Genomic DNA, 20,017 nt, shown 5'->3' with positions numbered 1-20,017 from the left:
TGGGTCACGGCCTCTCCTTCTGCTGCTGTCACCTCTCTGATTCTCTCCTGCTTGTCTGGCCCCATGGCACCCCCAGGCCAGTCCCTGGCGGGGTGCTCAGAAAGCCCACTCAACCCTCCCCCGGAGTCAGCCAGCCCCTCTTCAGCAGTGTCCCACAGTTGTGGAGCCAGCGCAGGCTCTTACACTTATTGGTTTTTCGGGTCCCTCTGTCCCTTCTCTTGACCTGCCTTGCCACCACTATTGTCACCCTGAGCTCATATCTTCCTTTTAATTCACATGGCATTGGCCTCCTAACCAATGGCTATAGGCCTGTCCTCTTCAAAGCCACCTTTCCCAGAACCCCCAAACACCTACCTGATCCTTCTGCTCCCAGGTCTCACCCCCATGGAACCCAGCAGGGGCCCTGCCCCTTCTCCCGCCAGCCAGGCCTCTCCAGAGTCCCTGCTCCAGCAGGCCCACCTTCAGGATGCCTCTGCACCCACACGGACTGGCTGCTCCTCTGTCACCACCGAGACTGCTTGGTCTTGTAATGGTCTGTTATGTCCCATGTACCCCTGCCACGTCTCCTGTCCCCAGCACCTGGCACATAAAGGGACTGACTCTATGTCACTGAATGAGTGAAATGAAATGAAGGAAGGAAGGACAAGAAGCAGGGGTCAGGTGAGCAAATGCTCCTAAGTAAGGGTTAAGAGGACAGGTGACCAGAGAGGCAGGTTGGAGGAGCAACAATGCCAAGAGAAATTAGAAGAGAGTGCAGATTCAGCCGCAGGGGAAAAAAGCTCTGAATCTACAACACACCCTTTCCCTAGCTGCTCCTGTCAGCACCCTCTCAAAGTGAGGAAAAGAAACCTGTTTTCCTTATGACAAAGACTGATTTGATGATAAACCTTCTCGGCTTCCCAGGAGGTGGCAGTGACTCTGATCGGTGAGGAGGAGGCCGAAGGAGTAGGTAAGGGAAGAAGAGGGAGAAGAAAGACAGGAGAGAGTGAGACAGGAGGCGGGGGAGGAGGCTTCTGTGCGCTGATTACTAATGCAATGCGGTGGAGAGCTCAGCAGGTTCTGTGGGGAAGCATTTATTGTGCAGGAGAAAGCAGGCAGCGTGTTCAAAAAGCTGTCTCCCGGCTCTGCAGCCAAGCTGGAGGGGAGGAGAGGGCCCTGCAGGGTTTGGGGGCTGCTCTGCCTCTGAGATGCAGGGTGGGACAAAGGGACTGGAATCTGCTCTCCAGGGCCCGGGGGGTCAACAGAAGGGGAGGGGGCTCATCTGCGTTTCAGGGGGGTATTCCATCTGGAGAGGTCACAGACCCCTTCCTGGGAGGCGTCTCATGGTGCCTTGTCCTTTTCTCTACTTTCCTGGGGGCTGTGCCAGCCCCATCCTGGCACTGGAGTCTGGCAGCACATGGAGGCTCTGGAAGCCCCTGTCCCCGGGGGAGGGCCTGTTCCTTTGAGTGCACCCCCCCCCCCCGACTTTCCTCCCCGACCGCTCTGGGGTGGGGTCACCTGGGGGAGGCTCCGTCCTCTAGCCTACTCTGGGGATCAGGAGCTGGACTCTAAGCCCATCTGCTCCAGTCTTTGAACATCCTCCCGGTGAGAAAGCAAAAGAACATAAGGATTCATGGCTTTGCAGACAGTCTGCACCTCCCACTCCAGGGGAATCTAATCCACTCAGGCCAAGGGAGGAAAGAGGAGGCGGCCCGAGGCCACACTGGTTAGTGTCCTGCACTCATCTCCTTGGGGTGGGCACGGCAGGGGCCTCCACTTCTGCTGTGGCAAAGCAGTAGATGTCATCGAAGCCCATTCTGTCCAGTCCAAGGGGGTCGCCATCCGACTCTGAAGCCTGGAGACCCTGGAGCCCCAGAGTGAGTCTTCCCGAGGCCGTGACCAGAGGCAAGTGACAATCAGACCCCCTTAAAATGCTCCTTACTGCCCCCTCCTCAAAGTCCCCCCTCCTGGAAGCTGGGATTCTCCCTCCCTCTTCAAGCTCTCCCTTAGGGCTCCTGTCTCATGCTGGGCTCCCCCTTCTCCACTCAGTCCCTCATTACCCTTCCGGGCCCGGTAGCCAAGCAACAGATCCTTCCTCCTTAAAGGTTATGTTTTCTCTGGTCACTGTCACCCTCTGCTTTGTGAATCACGCTCACTTCCCTCCTGCCTTGTGTTTTTAGCATGAGTAACAGGGACTGAGGACATCAAGTTTTTCAGAGAAGGATCCGTTGTGCTTACAATAGAACCCTGAAGCCCTTCCTGTTCAGGGCCGGGCCTCTCTGGCCCCACCCCACCCCCAGCTCTGCCTGCTCACCTGGGCCTCACCTGGCCTCTTCTTACCTCCGCGAACTCGCCATGGTTGCTTCTGCTCAGGGCCTTTGTACCTCTGTCCCCTCTGCCTGGAGTGTGTTCCTGCCACTTTGCTGGCTGCTGCTTTCTTCTCGTGGAGATGTCAGCTCAGCCATCACCACAGACGTGACTTCCTTGCCTGCCACACCTACTGTCACCATCTTCCACTCCCAGTATCTGAGGCTTCCTTTCGAACACCACTTCCCTCCCCAGTTATATGGTTTGTGATGGTTTATCTGTTTGCTCTGTTGTCTGTGTCCTCTCCCCCAGACTGAGAAGAGACCTGCCTGTTTCTTATGCTGATGTCTCTAACACTTAATAAAGAGCCATTCACAGAGGTAGAGGAGGATGCTAGAGACAGTAAGGCAGGGGCAGGGCTGGATCTCTGGGAATCTCTCTGGCCAGCGGCCTTGTGGATTCAGAGGGGCCTTCTGTGTCCAGCTCAGAAAACAGAGACCCAGGATCCATGTGAAAGGGAGGATCTTCCTGGTCAGGAGTTGGCGGGTCCCCTGCAGCCTCTGAGGCCACTCTGCTCAGGGTAGGGTGAGTGTGCTTGCTCCTCAGCTTTGACACTTTGCCTGGTCAGGGCATCTTCACAGGCCGTGGTAGAAGCTATTTGGAAAACACCACCCACGAAGTAGCACTCACCTGGGCATGGGGTGCTGGGACTTTGCTGGGTGATGGCAGCAAATAAGTGAAGGGCTCCCCTTGGGCCCCAGGTAAGGGACAAGTGGGCGGTTCCCAGACTCTTTGGAAGGAGAGGGGCAGCAAATTTGGGGCTCAACCCGCTTGCCCCTCAGCCACAGTGCACAGGAATGGCAGGGCTGGGGCTGTGCAGACTGGGCTGGCCCACCTGTGCAGTTCCTGTCCCCATGACGGGGCTGCAGGGGGAGAGGCTCCCAGCTCAGACCTGGCAGGCAGTCGCCCCGGGCCTCGCTGTGATTCTGTTTACCAATAAGCAGGAAGAGCTTATTGTGCTCAGGGCTCAAGGAGTGGAAACAAATCAGAGACTAGGAGCTCAGGAGCCAAAAAGTGGGGCTCAGACAATAGGTAGGAAGGGAGTGGGTGTGGGAGGGAGATCTACAGGAAAGGCTGGGAGGAGAAATCCAGGTGGTAGGTGCCGCCAGTTGGGGACATTAGGAGAGGGAGGGAGGAGAAGGGGCCATTTAGGGTCAGATTTCTTTGCTTTTTGTTTTGTTTTGTTTTTTGGTACCGGGAATCGAACTCAGGTCCTTGCGCTTGCGCAGCAGGTGTCGAAACCACCGAGCTAAACCCCCGGGCCTGGGGTCAGATTTCTCTCGAGGTCTGTCTCCCCCACACAGGGGAGCTGCTCTGGCACAGTGTTTATTGGGTGTGGTCTGCACAAGATTCCCATAGAGAGCATGGGAGGAGACATGCTTCAGCATGTGTGTCAGACACCCAGCTCCAATCCAGGAGGTTTGGAGGGCTTTGCAGACAGGCCAAGTTGGAAATTCCATTCTGCCTCTTACTTGCTCTGTGACCTTAGGCCAGGAACTGAACCTCTCTGAGTTCTTGTTGTTTTGGGGTTTTTTGCTACTGGTACTGGGGTTCATGACCTTGTGCTTGAGAGGCAGGCGGCGGAACCACTGACCTAAATCCCTGGCTCTGAGTTCTTGAATAAAATCGGGGCATTGGATTGATGATACATACAATGCCATGGGCTAGCCCAAGGCCAGGTGCGGTGTCTTACCCATGGTGGCTGGGTAGCTTTCTGCAGCCTGGACCTCGGGCCCTGCTTAAACCGGAGGGGAGATCCCCCTCTGCACCAGACAAAGGCCTGTCTGGAAACAGGAGCAGAGACCAAGGGACACAAGGACCACATTTCTGCCAGCTTCCTGCCTCTCTGCCTGCTGTCACGTCTGCAGGGCTGACGTCTGCATCTGCTGACTTCCACGGGACCTTATCTTCAGACCGGCCTCTTCGGAGGGGCAGCATCTACACCGAGAAGGTGATTTCATCCCAGGAATACAGCTGATCCAAAGACTTGAGCCACAAAGGCTATGTTTTCTCCTCTGCAGGGCGTCTCAACATCTGGATAACTGCTTACCACCTTCTTATTTTGCAGAACATTCCCAGCATAGCAGCCCTTTGTGTCCCTCTGAGCTGCTCTTTTTTGGGGTTATCCAGGCCCTCTTGTACCCCGACAGTCCACCTCTTCGCTGCCTATCTGTTCCCTGCCTCTAGCACTGCCCCACTGCCTGTCCCTAGAACACCTACCCTCCAGGGGTTTATTTCTTAGATTCCCCAAGAGAGACTCCACTGGTTTTGCAGGTGCGGACTCCAGAACCTGCTGACAGAGAGGGGGTACTCTGGAAGGAAGAGTCCCTCTTTTGAGACTGCAGGTTATAATCCCTGAGGGTTTTGGGTTAGGGGAATTTGCCATTCAATCTCTGCTGCCCCTGGTGTCAGGATGTCAGCATGTGCGTGGAGGGCTGGAACCGCGCCTTCTTCAGCATGGATCAGAGACCGGCCAAGAGCTCTGGCAGCAGAGTCAGCTAGAGGCCAGCTGTGCTCCGGACAGGATCAGAAGCTGGCTGTCTGTGCTTCCTTCCTTTTGCTCCTCCTCTTCATCAGATCCTTCTTTGTCCCTGTGAGTCTTGCCATGGGAAGGGCAGGAAGGAGAGGTTCAGTCTTTGTTCTCAGACTAGGTCTGTGTTGCAGACCTAGTAGGGATGGGCACTGTGGTCCTGGGGCTGGGATATGCTTTGAGGATCAGAACCTGAGGGAGGCAGCCCGGCCAGGAGGCTGGACGATGGAGAGTTTTAGGCGCTGATTTGCCACATGTTCCACAGGAAAGCCAGGCCGATGCCCAGCAGTGCACATTCTCTTGCCCCTCCGTTCCTCTGAGGTGGCCGCAGTCTGAAGCCCCTCTGGGCCCCCTTGTGCCTGAACTGAGACACACAAGTAGAAAAGGACTCCGCAGACGGCTGCACCCGTGGTGCAAGAGGAGGCCCCGAGGCTGTTTGCTCCAGCACCTGAGCCTGGAAGGGAACACAGAAGGTGGCAGGGACAGCAGAGGGGAGATACCTGTGTGCAGGTCCACTGGGCGTCGGGAAGGGCAGCACGGGCTGGACTGGGCTGAGGCTGGGGGGGGCCCCGGCTGTTTTGCCACCGGGTCGGGTCAGTCGGGGTGGGAGGACGAGTGGAATGTAAACAGGCATCTTTCCTCCGTCTTTCCCCGTGGTCCCGGCCACGCTGCGGAGACCGAGGGAGGAGACTCTGAGGCTGCCGGAGCCCGGAGACCGTGAAGCGGCTGGCCGCGGCAGAGGCGACCTTGAGACAGAGGAGAACCAGAGTGGAGCGGGAGTCTGTGGGGAAGAGGGAGGGGCGGGAGGAAGGAGGGTGCAGGGAGGGGCCTCTTGTCTGTCTGTCTGTCTGTCTACCTCCCTCCGTGCCCGGAGCGAGAAGGACAGACTCGGGCCTGGGTTGGGGGGGATGGGGCCAGTGTGCCCTTGAGCCCCGGGTTTCCCTGGGCCGAATCGAGGTCACTCGTGTGCTCCCCGAGGATGCAGGCGTGCTCCTGCCAGGGGCTGCTGACTCCGAATCCCGGGGGGCACCCCTTTTCCAGCCTGGGAGATGCCCTTCCCAGTTCTTGCTTTTCCGAGTGTTTTGGGGAGCTGGGGTGGAGCTTAGTGGTACAGCGCTTGTCTAGTATGCACAAGGCCCTGGGTTCCACCCCCAGCACTGCAAACAAAACAAAACCAAACAAAAAACCGAATAAAAAAATCAATAATAAATAAAACTCTTGGTCGGCCACTAATCTACTCTAGGCGTTGGAGGTGGGAATTCCCGTGCCTCCCTCAGGAATTCCCGGCAATGACTTTCCCTCACAGCCCCACCCCATTTTGTTTTTGTAAATTCTACACTCTTTGTCATCTTTTTCCTGGACAAAGTATGTGGCCTCCAATTTTCTCTCTGTAAAGTAGGGATAAGGATTCCTCACCAAGTAGTTGGGACGGTGGAATTAGATCCCACATGAAAAAGAGATTTGCAAAGTGCAAATCTGCAACCTAAAAGAGCTTAATGTTCCCAGGAGGAGACTGAAGGGAATAGGAAGCAGAAAGGGAGTCTGGAGGGGAGGTAGGGGGAGGAAACCTCCAGGCCCCCTAGGTGGATTTGGGCCCTCTGGCTCTAGCAGCAGACTCACCCCTTCTTTGTCATAGAGAAGAGGGGCTCTAGCTTCTCCCCTCCACCTCCTTGGACACTCCCAACAGGTGAGGCTGGCCTTGCTGGGGTGCCGCTGAGGAGCGAGGGGCTCCTCTCCCTGCAGGGCTGGTGGCTGGGCCCCAAGTGGCATTGACAGGGTCAGAAGCAGGTGCGGATGGACTGCTGACCGACCTGAGGACCAGGATGAGTGAGGTCAGGTAAGTGTGACCCTGGGAGGAGGTGGGGTCTGGGGCAGACAGACTGCTGGCTGGCGTGGGCAGTAAGACACTAGGGCTGGCTGCCCCGCTGCCCAGACCCTGTGGCCCCCTCCTGGGCTCCATTCCTGGCTGGCACCCACCCTCCTGGCTGATCTTCTTCATCCTGCAGGACAGGAGGGCCACTGCTCACTCCTTTATGTCCGAGCCGTGCAGGAGCCCAGCTCCTTTGCAGAAGACAGGTTGTGGCAGTTGACCCCACCCATCCCCTGGGTGGAGGGACAGATGCTCTGTTTAGAATTTCTTCAGGGAGATGGCCAACAAGGGCATTCTTTCTGTTTCTCGGGCTTCCCCAGCCAACACTGGGGGATTAGTCAGGACAGCTGTGGAGGTGGAGGCGTGGCCTTGGGGAAATCCTACAAGTACACAGAGTGGCCCCAGGGAAGGCGGTGGAGGACAGGAATTGTTGGTCCTCTCCTCCTGCACTCAGGCAGGAGTCTGATGACCTGTGTGTGCAGATTCACCATGGGCAGCTGGAGATGACACGGCTCCTAGTGCCTAGGAAGCCAGCTCTGGAGAATCTCTTTTATGATTGTGTGTGTGTGTGTTTGTGTGTGTTTGTGCGTGTGTGCGCTGTGGGATGGGAGCTGTCCTTATCCAGGGTTTTCTTGAAGTTGGAGATCTTGAGTCTTACAGCTGTTGCATGCTGAGGCTTTCCATAGTCCTATAGGATGTGGAGGGGAAAATAGGATATGGAAGAGTGTAGGAAGGGTGAAGAGGAGAGGAAGAGAGACAGAAATGCACAGAGCTGGCCTCTCTCTCTCTCTCTCTCTCTCTCTCTCTCTCTCTCTCTCTCTCTCTCTCACACACACACACACACACACACACACACACACACACCCCAAGGAGCCAGTGGCAGCTCTAAGCTCACTGCCTTCCCTGTCCTCCCTGGGGCAATGTGTGCTGGGCTGCTTTATCTCTAGGAGAGAAGGAGACGGAAACCTCGCTCAGCATCACACGGTTCCCCCCTGCCTCGTCTGGGAGCCAGTGCATGCAGCGCTGGTCCAAGCGTCAGTCAGTTGTGTGAGTGGGTAAGTGATTCATCTCTTCTAGCTCCTGATTTCTTCATCTGGGGGATGAATAATAATTCCTGACTTGTCAGCTTACGCACTGTCATGAGGATCCAGAGTGCTCAGTGAGGTGCTAGACAGGTGGGGGGGGCAGTCATTAACAGGTTCCCTTCCATGTGGGCCACAAGAAACACCTGTCCCTCCAGACTCAAGGACCACCTGGGACCCTGTGTGGTTGCCTTGGCAACCCAAGGCTTGGCCAGCTCCTACTCTGTCTTTGGTTTCAGCTTAAATGTCAATTCTACAAGGGGGTCTTCCAGACCCTTACACATAGCCCCATTTTATGAACCCCTGTAATGTTCTGTGTGTTCCCTTTAGAGCACTTATAAGTCAAATAGTGTGGTTATGTGTGTTAACCATTGGTTTAACACCCATCTTCGGCACTAGAGTAGAAGCTCCATGAGGCAAAGGAGTCTGTACATATCATGTCACCGGCATGTGACACTGTGCCTGGCACATGGCAGGCAGGTGCTCCAGAAAACCCTTGCTGCATGAGCGAAGGCACTGCCGGCTGAGCACCAACCCTCTCGGCCCCCTTGCCCCAGGTCTCCTATCCTTTATCATTCAAAGAACAAGTCAGCTGGGTAATGGTTGCTCTTCCCACCCACTCAGCACTGTAGGCCCTGCCCAGCACCCAGAAAGATCGCAGGAAATTGCTATATTTATTTATTATCTTTGCCCAAGGCTGCCCTCTGCTGGTTGAACATTGCAGGGTAGCCTGGGAAGGACAGAAACCTTAGTGGTCAGAAACCAGCCTTCTGAGCCTGGCCCAGGCCTGGGAAGAAGAGGTCAGAGCTACTGAAAGGGCATCCAGCAGAAGAGTCATTCTGCATCCTTCTGCTTGGCTCCCTCCTGATCTCACAGGAGGTCCCAGCTCAGGAAGAGCAAGAAATTAAGGAGTCTCTACTCACCTCCACTAGCACAGCTCAGGGGTAGAGAAGGGCTAACGGCTATTCTGTCTCCTCCATGGAGTGCTGGTGAGCTTTCAACAACCAGACTCGAAAACCAAAACCCAAGACTGGTTTATAGCGTTTATGGATTCCATGGTGTAAATCTCCCACCACGGTCAATTTCAAAATACCAATGTGATGTTACCGAACAAGAACAGGGAAGAGATACTAAGTAGCAGACCATTAGATTGAATTTCCACCACACAGGTGCCGTGGACATAAGTAACTTCAGGAGCATGTTCAACAGCAAAAGACAGTAAGATGATTAGGAAGTGATGAGTTTTGAGTATTTATTACATTTGTTTTCAATATATTTAATGGTGAGGTTATATAATTTGCTTCTCCGTAACAGCTATGTCTAACAACTGACTTGCAAGATTCTAGAAAATATGATAATCAGTTCTTGCAAGCCCCACAGCTAACAGCTGGCTCCAGAGCACCGCTGGCCTCTTCTCCCCTGCCCTCTCCACCCTCTGCCTCTTCCTCGTCCTCCTCCTCTTTCCTGGCTTTCCTGGCACTCTGTGTGGGCAGGAGGGATGGGGAATATGAAAAAGAGCTCTACTGCAGACGCCGCTCTGCCCGGAGCCAGGAGACATAAGGTGTTAAGGAAAGAGGAGAGGGAAACGCAAATCTGGCTACTGAAGGACAGGGCGTCGCAGTGTGTGTGTCTGTGTGTGTGTGTGTGTGTGTGTGTGTGTGCAGGGACTGAGGTGGTGATTTTGCAACTGGATCACGAGGCTGTCTAGTGCTGCTTAGACTTGGGGGACAGGGCGCCATGTGCCCTCGGTGGGCTCTACCTGGGAGGAGAGGACAGGACACTGGGGCTAGGTGAAGCGGCCAGTGGGGAGCCTGGGCAGGCAGAAGTCGGTGCCCGGGCAGAGACTGAGGTTGACAGGGTTACCGTCCAGGCAGATGTCTTCCAGCCGCCTGCGGGTGTGTCTGTGCTCCTTGGTGTCACAGAGGGTGCCTCTCGCCAGGGTCTCTATCACGTTATTCTGCAAAGCACAGGCTGCAGCCGAGTCCCTGCCCAGAGGCCCCTCTCTCCGAAAGCCCACATCCACCATTGCCTACTCTGCCTTTCCTGGGCCACTGAGGAAACCAAGGCACAAAATGTGGAAACCACACAGGGAGTGAGGCAAGGACACCCATGGAGGATGAAGGGAGAGTGAGGTGAAGGGAAGAAGGGTAGGAAGGATGGAGGCATTGACAGTAAGAGAAGAGGAGAGACAGAAGGTAAGAAAGGGGGGAATGGGAAGTCAGGTAAGTGAGATGAAATAAAGATGCAAAGGGAGAGAAAGTTTTATAAAAGAAGAAGTAGAGAGGTGGGCATGGTGACCCATGCCTGTACTTCCAGCACTCTGGGAGGCTGAGGCAGGAGGATCACAAGTTCTAGTCCTGCCTTGGCAACTTAGTGGCTTAGTGAGACTCTGTCACAAAAATTAAAAGGGGGAGAGGTTGGGGATGTAGCTCAGTATGAAGGTCCTGGGTTCAATCCCAGTTCTGTAAAAAAAGCGGGGGTGGGGGGGGCAGAGGAAAGAAGGAGGAGAAATAGAGAAAGTTAAATGGGGGCCACGGACAATGATCTAGACAAGAACATGTCTTCAATACACCCCAGCTGCTGGGTCCACGTCCCCTTCACTCCCAGGAGCTGCCCCTGCTATCTGCCCCTGCTCTCTGCCCCCACTCCTGCCTGAGGCCCTCACCTGGCAGAGGCCCTCACCTGCAGATGTAGCAAGCACAGGCTCAGGGCCAGAGGCCCGGGGACAGAATCCAGCAGGTTGTCCACCAGATAGAGGAACTGCAGCTTCTCCAGGGCCTGTGGGACACAGAGCACTGGAGGCTGGAGGCCCTATTGGGCCTTGGCATCGGGGAGGTGCTGATGAGGCCGGGGTCGGGGACTCCTTTCGTTCACTCAGGGTTTACTTAGCCTCAGCCATGCGCTGGACTCTGTGCTGGGTGCTGGGCGTGGGGCTGCTTGGTTCTGTAAGGAGCTAACAGACATTGACTGCAGGTGAATGCAGGAGCAGAGGTGTTGCACCTAGGCGCTGGCAGCTGGGGGAGTGGGGGCTGCAGTGATGGCTGGGAGGGCAGCCGGAGGGAGGATGGGGACATCTCCGTGCAGCCTCACTTCTCTGTCATCAGAGGGATCCACCCGGTGCTAAGTGTGCAGCAGATGTGGGCGCACTTGGATGTCAGGCCAGTGGAATGAGAACCCCAAGGCACAGAGGCAGCTTGTGTCTGGGGGTGACAGCACTACCAGAAGCAGGTGGTCTAATGGGAGCAGGACTGGGGGAAAGAGAAGCCTCTGGGGGCCTGTAGAGGAGTGAAGAATAATAGCTCCCATTCAGGGAGCACCTGCTATCCGCATGCCATATTCCTCTGCTCTGGGTAATTGCTGCTGTAAAGAATCCCACAGCTAGGGTGTCAGGCAGGAATCACTGTCTTCATTTTGCAGGTGAGAAACAAGATCAGAAGGGTATAGTGACTTTACCACCCAGGAGCTCAGCTTTTTCTGGCTCCAAAGCCCCTGCCTCCCCTAGGCTGAGAAAAGTCTCAGGACAGGGCAGAGAGAAGCCTGCTCACATGGAGACAGCTGGATGTTGCTTAGGGCTGGGGCAGTGAGCGAGCTCAGTGATCATGTGGATGCAGCCCTTCACCTGGGAAACTGAGGCCAGAGGGCACGCAGAGCTCCTGACTCCACAGAAGTGGTGTGGGCACTGAGTCTTGCATCCACCCCCAGGACCCCTGCACACAGGGTGGAAGGTGTCAGGGGGTGGGGTAGCAGAGGGTCTAAGGCATGACTGTGCCTTCAGCCTGCTTCAAAAAGCAGCTCTGGCCAGGTATGGTGGCGCACAGCTACTCTGGAGGCTGAGGCAGGAACAACAAAAGTTCAAGGCCATCCTGGGCAATATAATGAGACCCTGTCTCAAAATGAACTGAAAGAGGGCCGGGGATTTAGCTCAGTGGTGTAGGGCCTGCCTGGCAAGCGTGAGGTCCTGAATTCGATACCTGGTACCAAAAAAAAGAGTGGAAAGGAAGAAGAGTAGAGTGGGGTGGGGGCTGGGGAGAAAGATTGGCACTTCGTGGCTTCAATCCCCAGTACTGGAAAAAAAGGTTTGACTTGATTTGATGCTTCTAAATGTAGGTTAGTTTGTGAAAAGTACACTGTAGTCATGCGCTGCTTAACTGTGGGGATATGGTCTGAGAAATGTGTCATTAGGCAGTTTCTTTCATGTGAGGAGTATAGAATACGTTTCCACAAACTAAGAGAGCCACAGTGTCATAGGCAACATAATCTTAGGGGCCCACCCCCATCTATGTCGTCCAGTCCTGGTGGAAATGTCACGAACTGTGGGCCTGTACCTAAGAAAGTGACAAAGAGCATCTGAATGAAGGAGATCAAGTCTCCGAAGGCTGTTCCTAACCACGCAGCAGACCTGGAGAGGAAGTGCGGTCAGTCTTGTCCACTCTGCTTCACTTGCTCAGCAGAACTGCAACCAGGCTCTGCCCAGCCCTGTGGAGCGGGCAGCCCCAGGGGCTGCGTTGGTGCCGTGTGATCTGGCCTTTCCCCCAATAGGCAGCCAGCCAGTGACCCAGCAGATTGTCTCTCTGGACACTGTGACCATGCAGGGACAGTGGTTAGTCACCGAGTGGTGGGTTTGGGAGACGAAATGGTAGGTAGGCTTTAGGGTTAGGTAGGCAAGCCATGGGCAAGCCCGGTTTTCGGGGAGCAGAACGTATGAGTATCCCAAGGATGCTAGTGTGTGGAGGGAAGAACAGGCAATGAAGGTGCATGGGAAGAAGCCAGACAAGGGACTTGGGGTCCACAGAGGCAGAGGGAAGTTGCTGATCTGGGTTGCTGGTCTCCTCCATTCCCAGGAACAGGCACACAAGGCCTGGTAGTGTGCTCCCCACTCATGGAGGCTGTTGGAACAGCATGCTGCAAAAGTCCTCTCCTGAGCCAGAGAGTTTCCTTCAACCAGAGAACCTTTAATAAGCAACACACGGGAAAGGAAGAAAAAAATGGGCATGGAGTTTTATACCCCAGAGCAAGGGTGAGGCAGGGAAGCCTCCAGATGCTGGGGGTAGGGGTGGGGCAGGTGGCACAGGGCAGACTGCAGGCCCCCACTCACCCTGAAAGCCCCAGGCTGTATCCCTGAGCTCCGGAGACGATTCAGGCAGACATCCAGCAGCTCAATGCCTGGGGGCAGCATGGGCAGAGCTGCCAGCTGGTTCTCCGACAGGATCAGTTCCTGCAGGGCCGGCAGCAGGTGGAGGGCATCGTTATCGATGGAGGAGATGATGCTGCCGGAGAGGTCAATCCTCTTCAGCTTTGCTGAGGGACAGGGAAGGGTACGGAGATGTGCAGTCTTTCCTCACCCCCACCAGGTCTGTCTCCACCCCCTCAGTGTCAGGGGATTTTAACCCGTCTCCATCAGCACTAGGTCTCCAAGCCAGATCTGGTCTCCTGGGAAAAGCCCTTGGTTCCTCCATTCCTGTCACTGTAGTTTCATGCTGGGCTGTGGGTGCCTACCTTGCATCTGATTGGAAGAAACCTTTCACGGACAAGAGCCAAGAGGCCCAGAAATCCCTGGACACTCCCCACCCATGAGTTTACACAAAGGGCATCGAAGCCTGGAAGGCCGTGGAATTAGTGGTGGAAACTGGTGTGGCACCCAGGTCTCCTGTCTAAAGTAGCAGAACAACCACCCAACCATGGGAACAGCACCAGAGCCCAAGAGTAGACCGGGGATGGTACAGTCCAGAGGTCAATGCAGCTACAGTTGCTGGGACATCCTGAAAATTTTGACTTGATCACACTTTCCCTTCCCAACTCTCTGGTAGAAAATAGGCCACTTCCACTGTTTAAACTTCTCAAGGGGAGGGAGATGAAGGGCTTGGGGCTCCATCCCTTTGACAACAGGACAGACTGAGAGCTAGCAGGACAGGGTTGGCACAGGGTGAGTCTAACAGCATCTGGCCAGGTGCACGGGAAAGGACCTGCCTGGCCCCTCCCCCCCTTCTCCCGGGTACGCATACTCAGCCCTGTGAAGTCTCCGGCCCTGATATGGCTGATGTGGTTGAAGCGAGCATACAGGTAGGTGGTCATCGGTGGGAGAGGAGGGATGTTCGCCAGGTCGGTGTCGTCAAAGTATATGGAGGAACCGAGGCACACACAGAGCAGCCAGGTGGGCAGCCCCGACCCAGGTGGGAGTCAGAGAGGGAGAGCCGTCAGGCTCTGCTGCAGCTGCCACAGCCAGTGTTCTCACCCCAGAGAGGTGGCCAGAACCGACTGGCTGCTCTGAGTGTCCAGTCCTAGCCCCAAGAGAATCAGGTTCGCCCTGCTTCCATTAGACTCTGGTCTTTTGTAGGCTTTCCTGTGTCTATTGGGCATCTCCAGGACTTCAGCTATCAGTCTCCTTTCCACAGGGATCCTCTCTGGTCCAAAAGAATACAGTGAGGATGAAAGAAAGCCAGAATCCAGTGTAATAGCCAGGGGTGTGGCTCTGCCAGCTGCCTTGGGGACAGGGGTCGGACACAGTCTGTGTGGCTCCAAGAAGCATAACAGAGCCACGGCAGAGAGGACGATGCCTGCCCTGTACCCATTTCCCCTCTTATGGCATTGGCATCGTTTTTATGGGGAAATAGCCCTCCCCTGTTCTCAGCCTGGGGCCTCATCTCTGGAGCATGCAGTCATGAGGTGGAGGCCAGGCCATCTGACAGACTGGCTGTGAAAGGCTGGGTGGACTTCACTGGCTCACAGAAATGAGCAGTGCAGGGGCTTTCTGTCACATGCAATCACAGGTGCCAAGACTACCAAGAGCCCAGCATTCGGCCCACTCCAGGAAGCACGCTAGCAGCAAGCAGTGACACTGCTCCTCTCTGCAGCAGTGACCAGCAGGAGTAGGTGAAGTGTGTGTGTTTGTGTGTGTGTGAGTTTCCCGCCTTAACTGTAGGCCTCACACAGCAGGTCCAGCAAGGGCCTTTATGGTCTTCCGTCCTGAGACTCTCACTCAGAGATGACATAGATGCCTGAACGAGTACCCTGGGGGATGTCCCAGGACCCTGGGTCTACCCAGGCAAGAGGCAACAGGGACGCTGAGTACCAGCAAGTCGAGAATGAGATGCACCCCTACACCGCCTCAGTTCCTGATCCCCTTCGGAGTACTGAGCGCCCACTGCTGGACACCAGCATGCCAGTCTCTGGGGGAGGAGAGAGAGCTGCTGAGGAGGAAAATTCAATGCTGAAAGCTGTGTGACTGCTTCATTTGCCCCCATGCCAAGTGACAGCCACAAAGTTATTTATTCTTCTCTACAGGCTTCTAATTGTCTCTAATCTAATTACCACTCAACCTGCTTCCTGAGTGGGGCTGTTAATTAAGGGATGGTGGCTTTGCTGGGGCATAGGGGAGTCCTTGCAATGCTCTGCTTCCTGTCCAATTTGTGCATTCACGAAGAAGTACTGGGGATAGCCAGCCTCTCCTTTGGGTTTTTGTTCTCTGTTCTTACTGTGACTCTCTCCCTTCCTCTCCCTGCTGATAAAGGCCCCTCTTAGGCATGACCACACTCCACTTTGATAGCCTCTGGTCCTGAATCGTGACTTCTTAGCCCATGACCAATGGATGTTGTGGCCATCTGACTGGCACTTACCTTGGCTGGTTGGGGAGCCCAGTAAGCTTGGCATAGTTGGCAAAGTAGCCCTGGTCATCACGGGGTTGGATGTTCTTGTAGCTATAGTGTTCTGGGTGGGACCGATCCTGCTTGGAGGAGTTAGCCTGGTCACTCTAACCTGGGGACAGCACACAGTGGGTCCCTGAGAAGGATTTAACTTTGGCTTCTGGAAACCTCGGTGACCAATTTCAAACCTGCAGAGTCACCATGGGGAAGAAGGTAGGAGCTAGGAGGGAAACTCAGAGTGGGTGCAGATGAGGAGGCAGGCCCAGTGCAGAGAGGGACAGTCAGGGAACCAGCTGGGAGCCAGAGCCCAGTTCCCAGGATTTCCCAGGCTGGTGCTCTCCCCTGGCTCCGCACAGACCCAGCTCAACCTGGACATGGGCAGAGGCTGCCCAGGTCAGCCCCTGCAGAGGCGCAGGTGCTGCCAAGAAACTCAAGGTGGCAAACAGTCTAAGGAAAGAGGTAGGGCTGGGATGGCTTTCCCTTTTCTAGGCAGAATTTGAGGACACGGCTGATCCTCACCCTAATGCGACATGGCTTAGGATCCTGTTTGGTGGCCTGGGAGGGATGTACGACTTTGGGGTGGGTTCTTACCAAGTTTGCTGCAAATGGAGCAAGAAATTGGAGCTCTGCGTCCTGGTTGTTAGTCTCCTGTAAGGGACAATTTCCTATGCAAGAACAGGGCTGAGAATTTGCACTCTAGAGAAAGAGTTGGGGCTTGAGAGACCCGCACTGCAGGGCAGGAGGAGGGAAGGGTCCCGCTTGACCCCATCTCTTGGGGCATGCAGTCAGTCCACCGTGCCCCTCACCTCAGGGAGCTGGTCCTCAGGGTCTTCGGGGTCCTCAGGTCACTGCCCTCACTGGAGTCGTCCAGGCTCGGGCCATGGTTCCCCACATGCAGGGCTCCATAGGCATCGTCTTCGCCATGGCTTGGCTCTTCTCTCCTCTTCCTCTCCTCTGGGACAGAAGCTGGCCCTGTGTCCTGCAGCACCAGGCTCAGCACTCTCAGGTAAGCCGAGAGCCTCATGGGGGGCTAGGGGGGCTGGGTTGAGAATGCGCAGCCCTAGGCAGTGGGCAGGAGGAGGGGCAGCGGTTGGTTGGAGCTTTCTCAAGCTTTGTGGGAACAGCTTTCAAACTTGCCCTGCCTCCCACTGCGCCCTCGAAGGCTCTTGCCATTCATCACGCTCACTTTCTCAGTGGCCCCATCCACCCAAAGGCTCCCGAAAAGCTGGGGCTGCACCTAGAGGCGTCTCTAGCCCTCCTCTGTGGCACTTGATGCCGGTGTTCAGGTATCCACCCCACAGTGCACGCAGACAGACGCCCGGCGTAGGCTTGCTACTCCTCAAACACTTATGGGAGGCCTGGGGATTTAGCTCAGTGGTGCTGCTGCCTGCCTTGCGAGCAAAATGTCCCGAGTTCAATCCCCAGTACCAAAAAAATCCCCCAACCAACACTTATGGGAGGGACTTGCCTCTGGGAGGACAGAAATGAATGTGGCACATCCCTTCCCAGCCATTCTTAGTCCATCTGGAGATGGCTTACGATTTGACATATCACAGAAAAAAGAAGATAGAGTCTTAAAGTAGACGCTTGGAAATGCAGCTTTTTAGAAACAGATGACTATAGATGTAAGAGAGTTCTTTGTGTGGTTTCTTTGATTTTGGGAGGGTCCCGAGATATGTGTAAATCTGTGTGTGTGCCCTGGTGACTATGCACACATGCAGTGTGTGTGTGAGACTGTGCATGTTCATGCAGTTCCCGCATGTCCGCACACATGGGTGAAGTGTGGGGTGGGTGTTGAAGCGTGTACACAGGCGTAGCCAGCATGTGCCTCCCTCCCAAGCCAGCTGCACATGTCTCTGTAGGTCTTCCTCCTTAACTTCAGCTGGGCCCAGGGGTAGCCCCCAGCAGCAGCAAGAGAAGTCTTCATCTCACCTCCCATTCCCAACCAATCTGCAGGATCATTGAACATTTGAGTATCAGTGGGCCTAAGGCCTTCAACCTCATACCTTACCTTTAGATGCTCTTGGCTCTCAAATAGAGCCCAGCAGCTTTCAGGGAGGTAGGGACTCTGATGGACTGCACCAGGGCTGGGGCTAAAAGCAGCAGCTGGCTGGAGGATAGAGGCGAAGCCAGGCTGACTGTCGAATCAGATCTGTCACTCATTCTGATCCTGCTGTTTCCCCTCCTCTTTTGGGGGGGGGTCTCCATTCGCATACCTCTGCTTGATGAACCGGAATTCTTCCTCTCTCCCTCTGCCTGCTCTGGGGCCCCTTCCCCTTGCTGTCTTTCTGGGCCACCCTTCTCGAAATAAGGTCCGGTCTTAGAGAGGCAGAAGGGAGAGTCCTCACCCCCCAGGTTCTGAACTCCTGGGAGGGCTGGATCGAGGGGATGGAGTCAGAGCTCGCCTTCCCAGCTGGTTTTCTTCGGCCCAGTATGTGCTTACTGGGAGAAGTGCTGCTTTCCTTAGTGTCTCGGGCAGGCTGGGGTGAAGGTGTTGAAGATGTCTCCTCCGATTCTGCAGCCTGCACCCTCCTCTCTGGCCAAGTTTGTCAGCCCTATCCCCTGTTCCCTGTTGCCTTCCACTGTCCACATCCTGAATCCCTGCTTCAAGGCCCCCTGAAGTGACCTAGTCTGAACCCCAGATTGTACTGAGGAGGAAACTGAGGCCCAGAAGGGCCCAGAGAGGGAGGAGTTGCTCGAGGTTACACAGATTTCCTGAGTCCCAGGCCAGAGTTTTCTGTGGTTCACTTGATCCTCTTCTTCTCTGCCTCCTCCCGTGAGTTCTGAGACCGCATGTCTCGGACTCTCAGAACAGATGGGCTTGGCATAGCTCAGCTGTGCCTGGAGCCCCGGGTGAAGGCACAGGCGCAACAGTTCCCCAAGGGGGCACCAGCTGCAGGGGGAGGGGGCCTTCCCGCAGTGCAAGAGCCAAGCTGGAGAGCAACGCACAAGTACCTGGGCCCCTGTCAATCCACACTCTGGGGAGCTCCACCATCAGGGGCCCTGCCGGCCTGGGAGGAGCCCTGGAACCAGAGGGGGGTGCCCAGGAGGCAGATGGCCGATTGTGGGCTGCTCTCCTGCATGTCCACCCCCACAGCCAGGCCTTGCAGCCAGAGCCCTTCTGCCCCCTACAGTCAGCCTGGAAGCTTGCCCTCCCAGCCCAGGCCGTTCATTCCTGCGAAGAATGCAAATCAACTGCTCATTCATTCCCCGGCCACCTGCCTCCACCATCCCTCCAGGCTGGATGACAGCCCTGTGGCACTCGGCTATGCCTGATGCACTGCGCACCATCCCCTGCCACAGGCCGCCCTGACCCCTCGCCAGTCCTCACAGCCAGCCAGAGTTCGCTCTCAGCCCCAGGCTCGCCCTCCCCCATTCCTGCCTGGGAGCCACCTTGGGTGGGGACCCTCTCCCGGCTTCTAATTTTGCTTTCTCCAGCTTGCTGATTGCTCGCCCTTGTTCCCATGGATTTCAGGGCAGATTCTTTTGGACCAGCATGCGCTGTGTGGGAACCAGCCAGCTACACGCTGTTCCAGGCAGCTCAGCTCCCTGAGAGCCTGGCGAACAGGTGGGTGGAGGTGAGTGTGTGGGGTAGAGGGCACTCCAGTCCTCATCTCATCGGGACAGGCACAAAGTGTGTTGATGGAATGGAGGTGGCAAGCGAGGTGGACAGAAGTCTGCCCAGCCAATGCTATGTCTGCCCCAGCTGTGGGCAGGGAGAGGGGCAGGGGTGGAAATTTTGGGAACCCTCCTGTGTTTTGGACGACAGTGTATCTTCCTACTGAGGGCTGGTAGCAAGGCTCTAAGACAGACTCCCGAAGGAGTCCCTAGCATTCCTACCTTTTTGCTCCTGCTGTTTTCCCTCCGGGTCCTGTGCTTTTCCCCTTCTCTGGTCAGGCAAGATTTGATTCATCCCTAAGTGATGGGAGCCTTTCCGGTTGACCCCCAGCCAGAGGCAAAGGCCCCTTCCTCTATGCTGTTTGTACGACGCAGCGTGATCACGAACCCTTAAGACAGAAGTATAAATTTGTGGATTTTCCCCTGTTTACCAAGTTACGAATTCCTCAAGGGCATGGGGTATATGTTGCCCATCCTTGAGTTCTTGGCTGGGAGCCCAGCACATGGTCAGTGATCGCTGAACCTTTGCAGGTGTTACAGGCAGGGCAGGTTGGGTGAGGGTTTCACTGGGCCGTTTCCATCCCGCAGAGGATGGTGCAGGCCCAGAGGGTGGCGTCGCCTTTCCAGAGCCAGGGTCCCTCCATGTGGAGAAGCTGGGGCCCCTGTTCTCACCTTTTCTGACCTTCTGTGGACCCTGTAGAACATTCCAGATGAGCGGCTCTTTGTTCCCTTGACCTGGCTCTCCCATGGCTCTCCTGCACACTACGCTCCCCCGGTGAGTCTGAGATTTACGAAGTCAGAGAAGATGACGGTCCTGTCTTCCCCGTTCTCCTTGATACTGAGCACTGGGAGACCCTTGACAATTAGTATCTGTGAGTCAAAAGAACCTGGGGTTTTGGGCTTCAAATGTAACTCTTAGATTTCTGGTCTG

General features: G+C 55.6%; 1 protein-coding gene and 1 long non-coding RNA gene across 5 annotated transcripts in view; one reads left to right on the top strand and one right to left on the bottom strand.

Moving 5' to 3' along the window:
• Nucleotides 1-623: 623 nt before the first annotated feature.
• Nucleotides 624-20,017, top strand: part of LOC110345335 (uncharacterized) — a 34,541-nt gene continuing 15,147 nt past the window's right edge. For 2 of the 4 annotated variants that reach the window (XR_015444241.1, XR_002388618.2), the window contains exons 1-3: nt 983-1,705; nt 1,805-4,939; nt 5,142-19,861. This is a non-coding gene — a long non-coding RNA (uncharacterized LOC110345335). Of the gene's footprint in view, nt 950-982; nt 1,706-1,804; nt 4,940-5,141; nt 19,862-20,017 lie in introns of those variants that run through there. The other 2 variants (XR_002388619.2, XR_002388620.2) reach the window with 2 other exon arrangements.
• On the bottom strand, nt 9,579-16,492 carry Optc (opticin). The gene is given in 7 exon segments (XM_013078587.3): nt 9,579-9,785; nt 10,511-10,606; nt 12,924-13,126; nt 13,831-13,991; nt 15,444-15,580; nt 16,275-16,312; nt 16,315-16,492. Coding segments are annotated over 7 exon segments (984 nt in total). The 3' UTR covers nt 9,579-9,614.

The sequence above is a fragment of the Heterocephalus glaber genome, unplaced genomic scaffold (genome assembly GCF_053883595.1).
Source record: "Heterocephalus glaber isolate CG9 unplaced genomic scaffold, H.glaber_assembly_v1.0 deba00001600, whole genome shotgun sequence".
NCBI lineage: Eukaryota > Metazoa > Chordata > Mammalia > Rodentia > Bathyergidae > Heterocephalus > Heterocephalus glaber.
The sequence above is the reverse complement of the archived record's forward strand: the minus strand, read 5'-3'. Positions and strand labels throughout refer to the sequence as shown.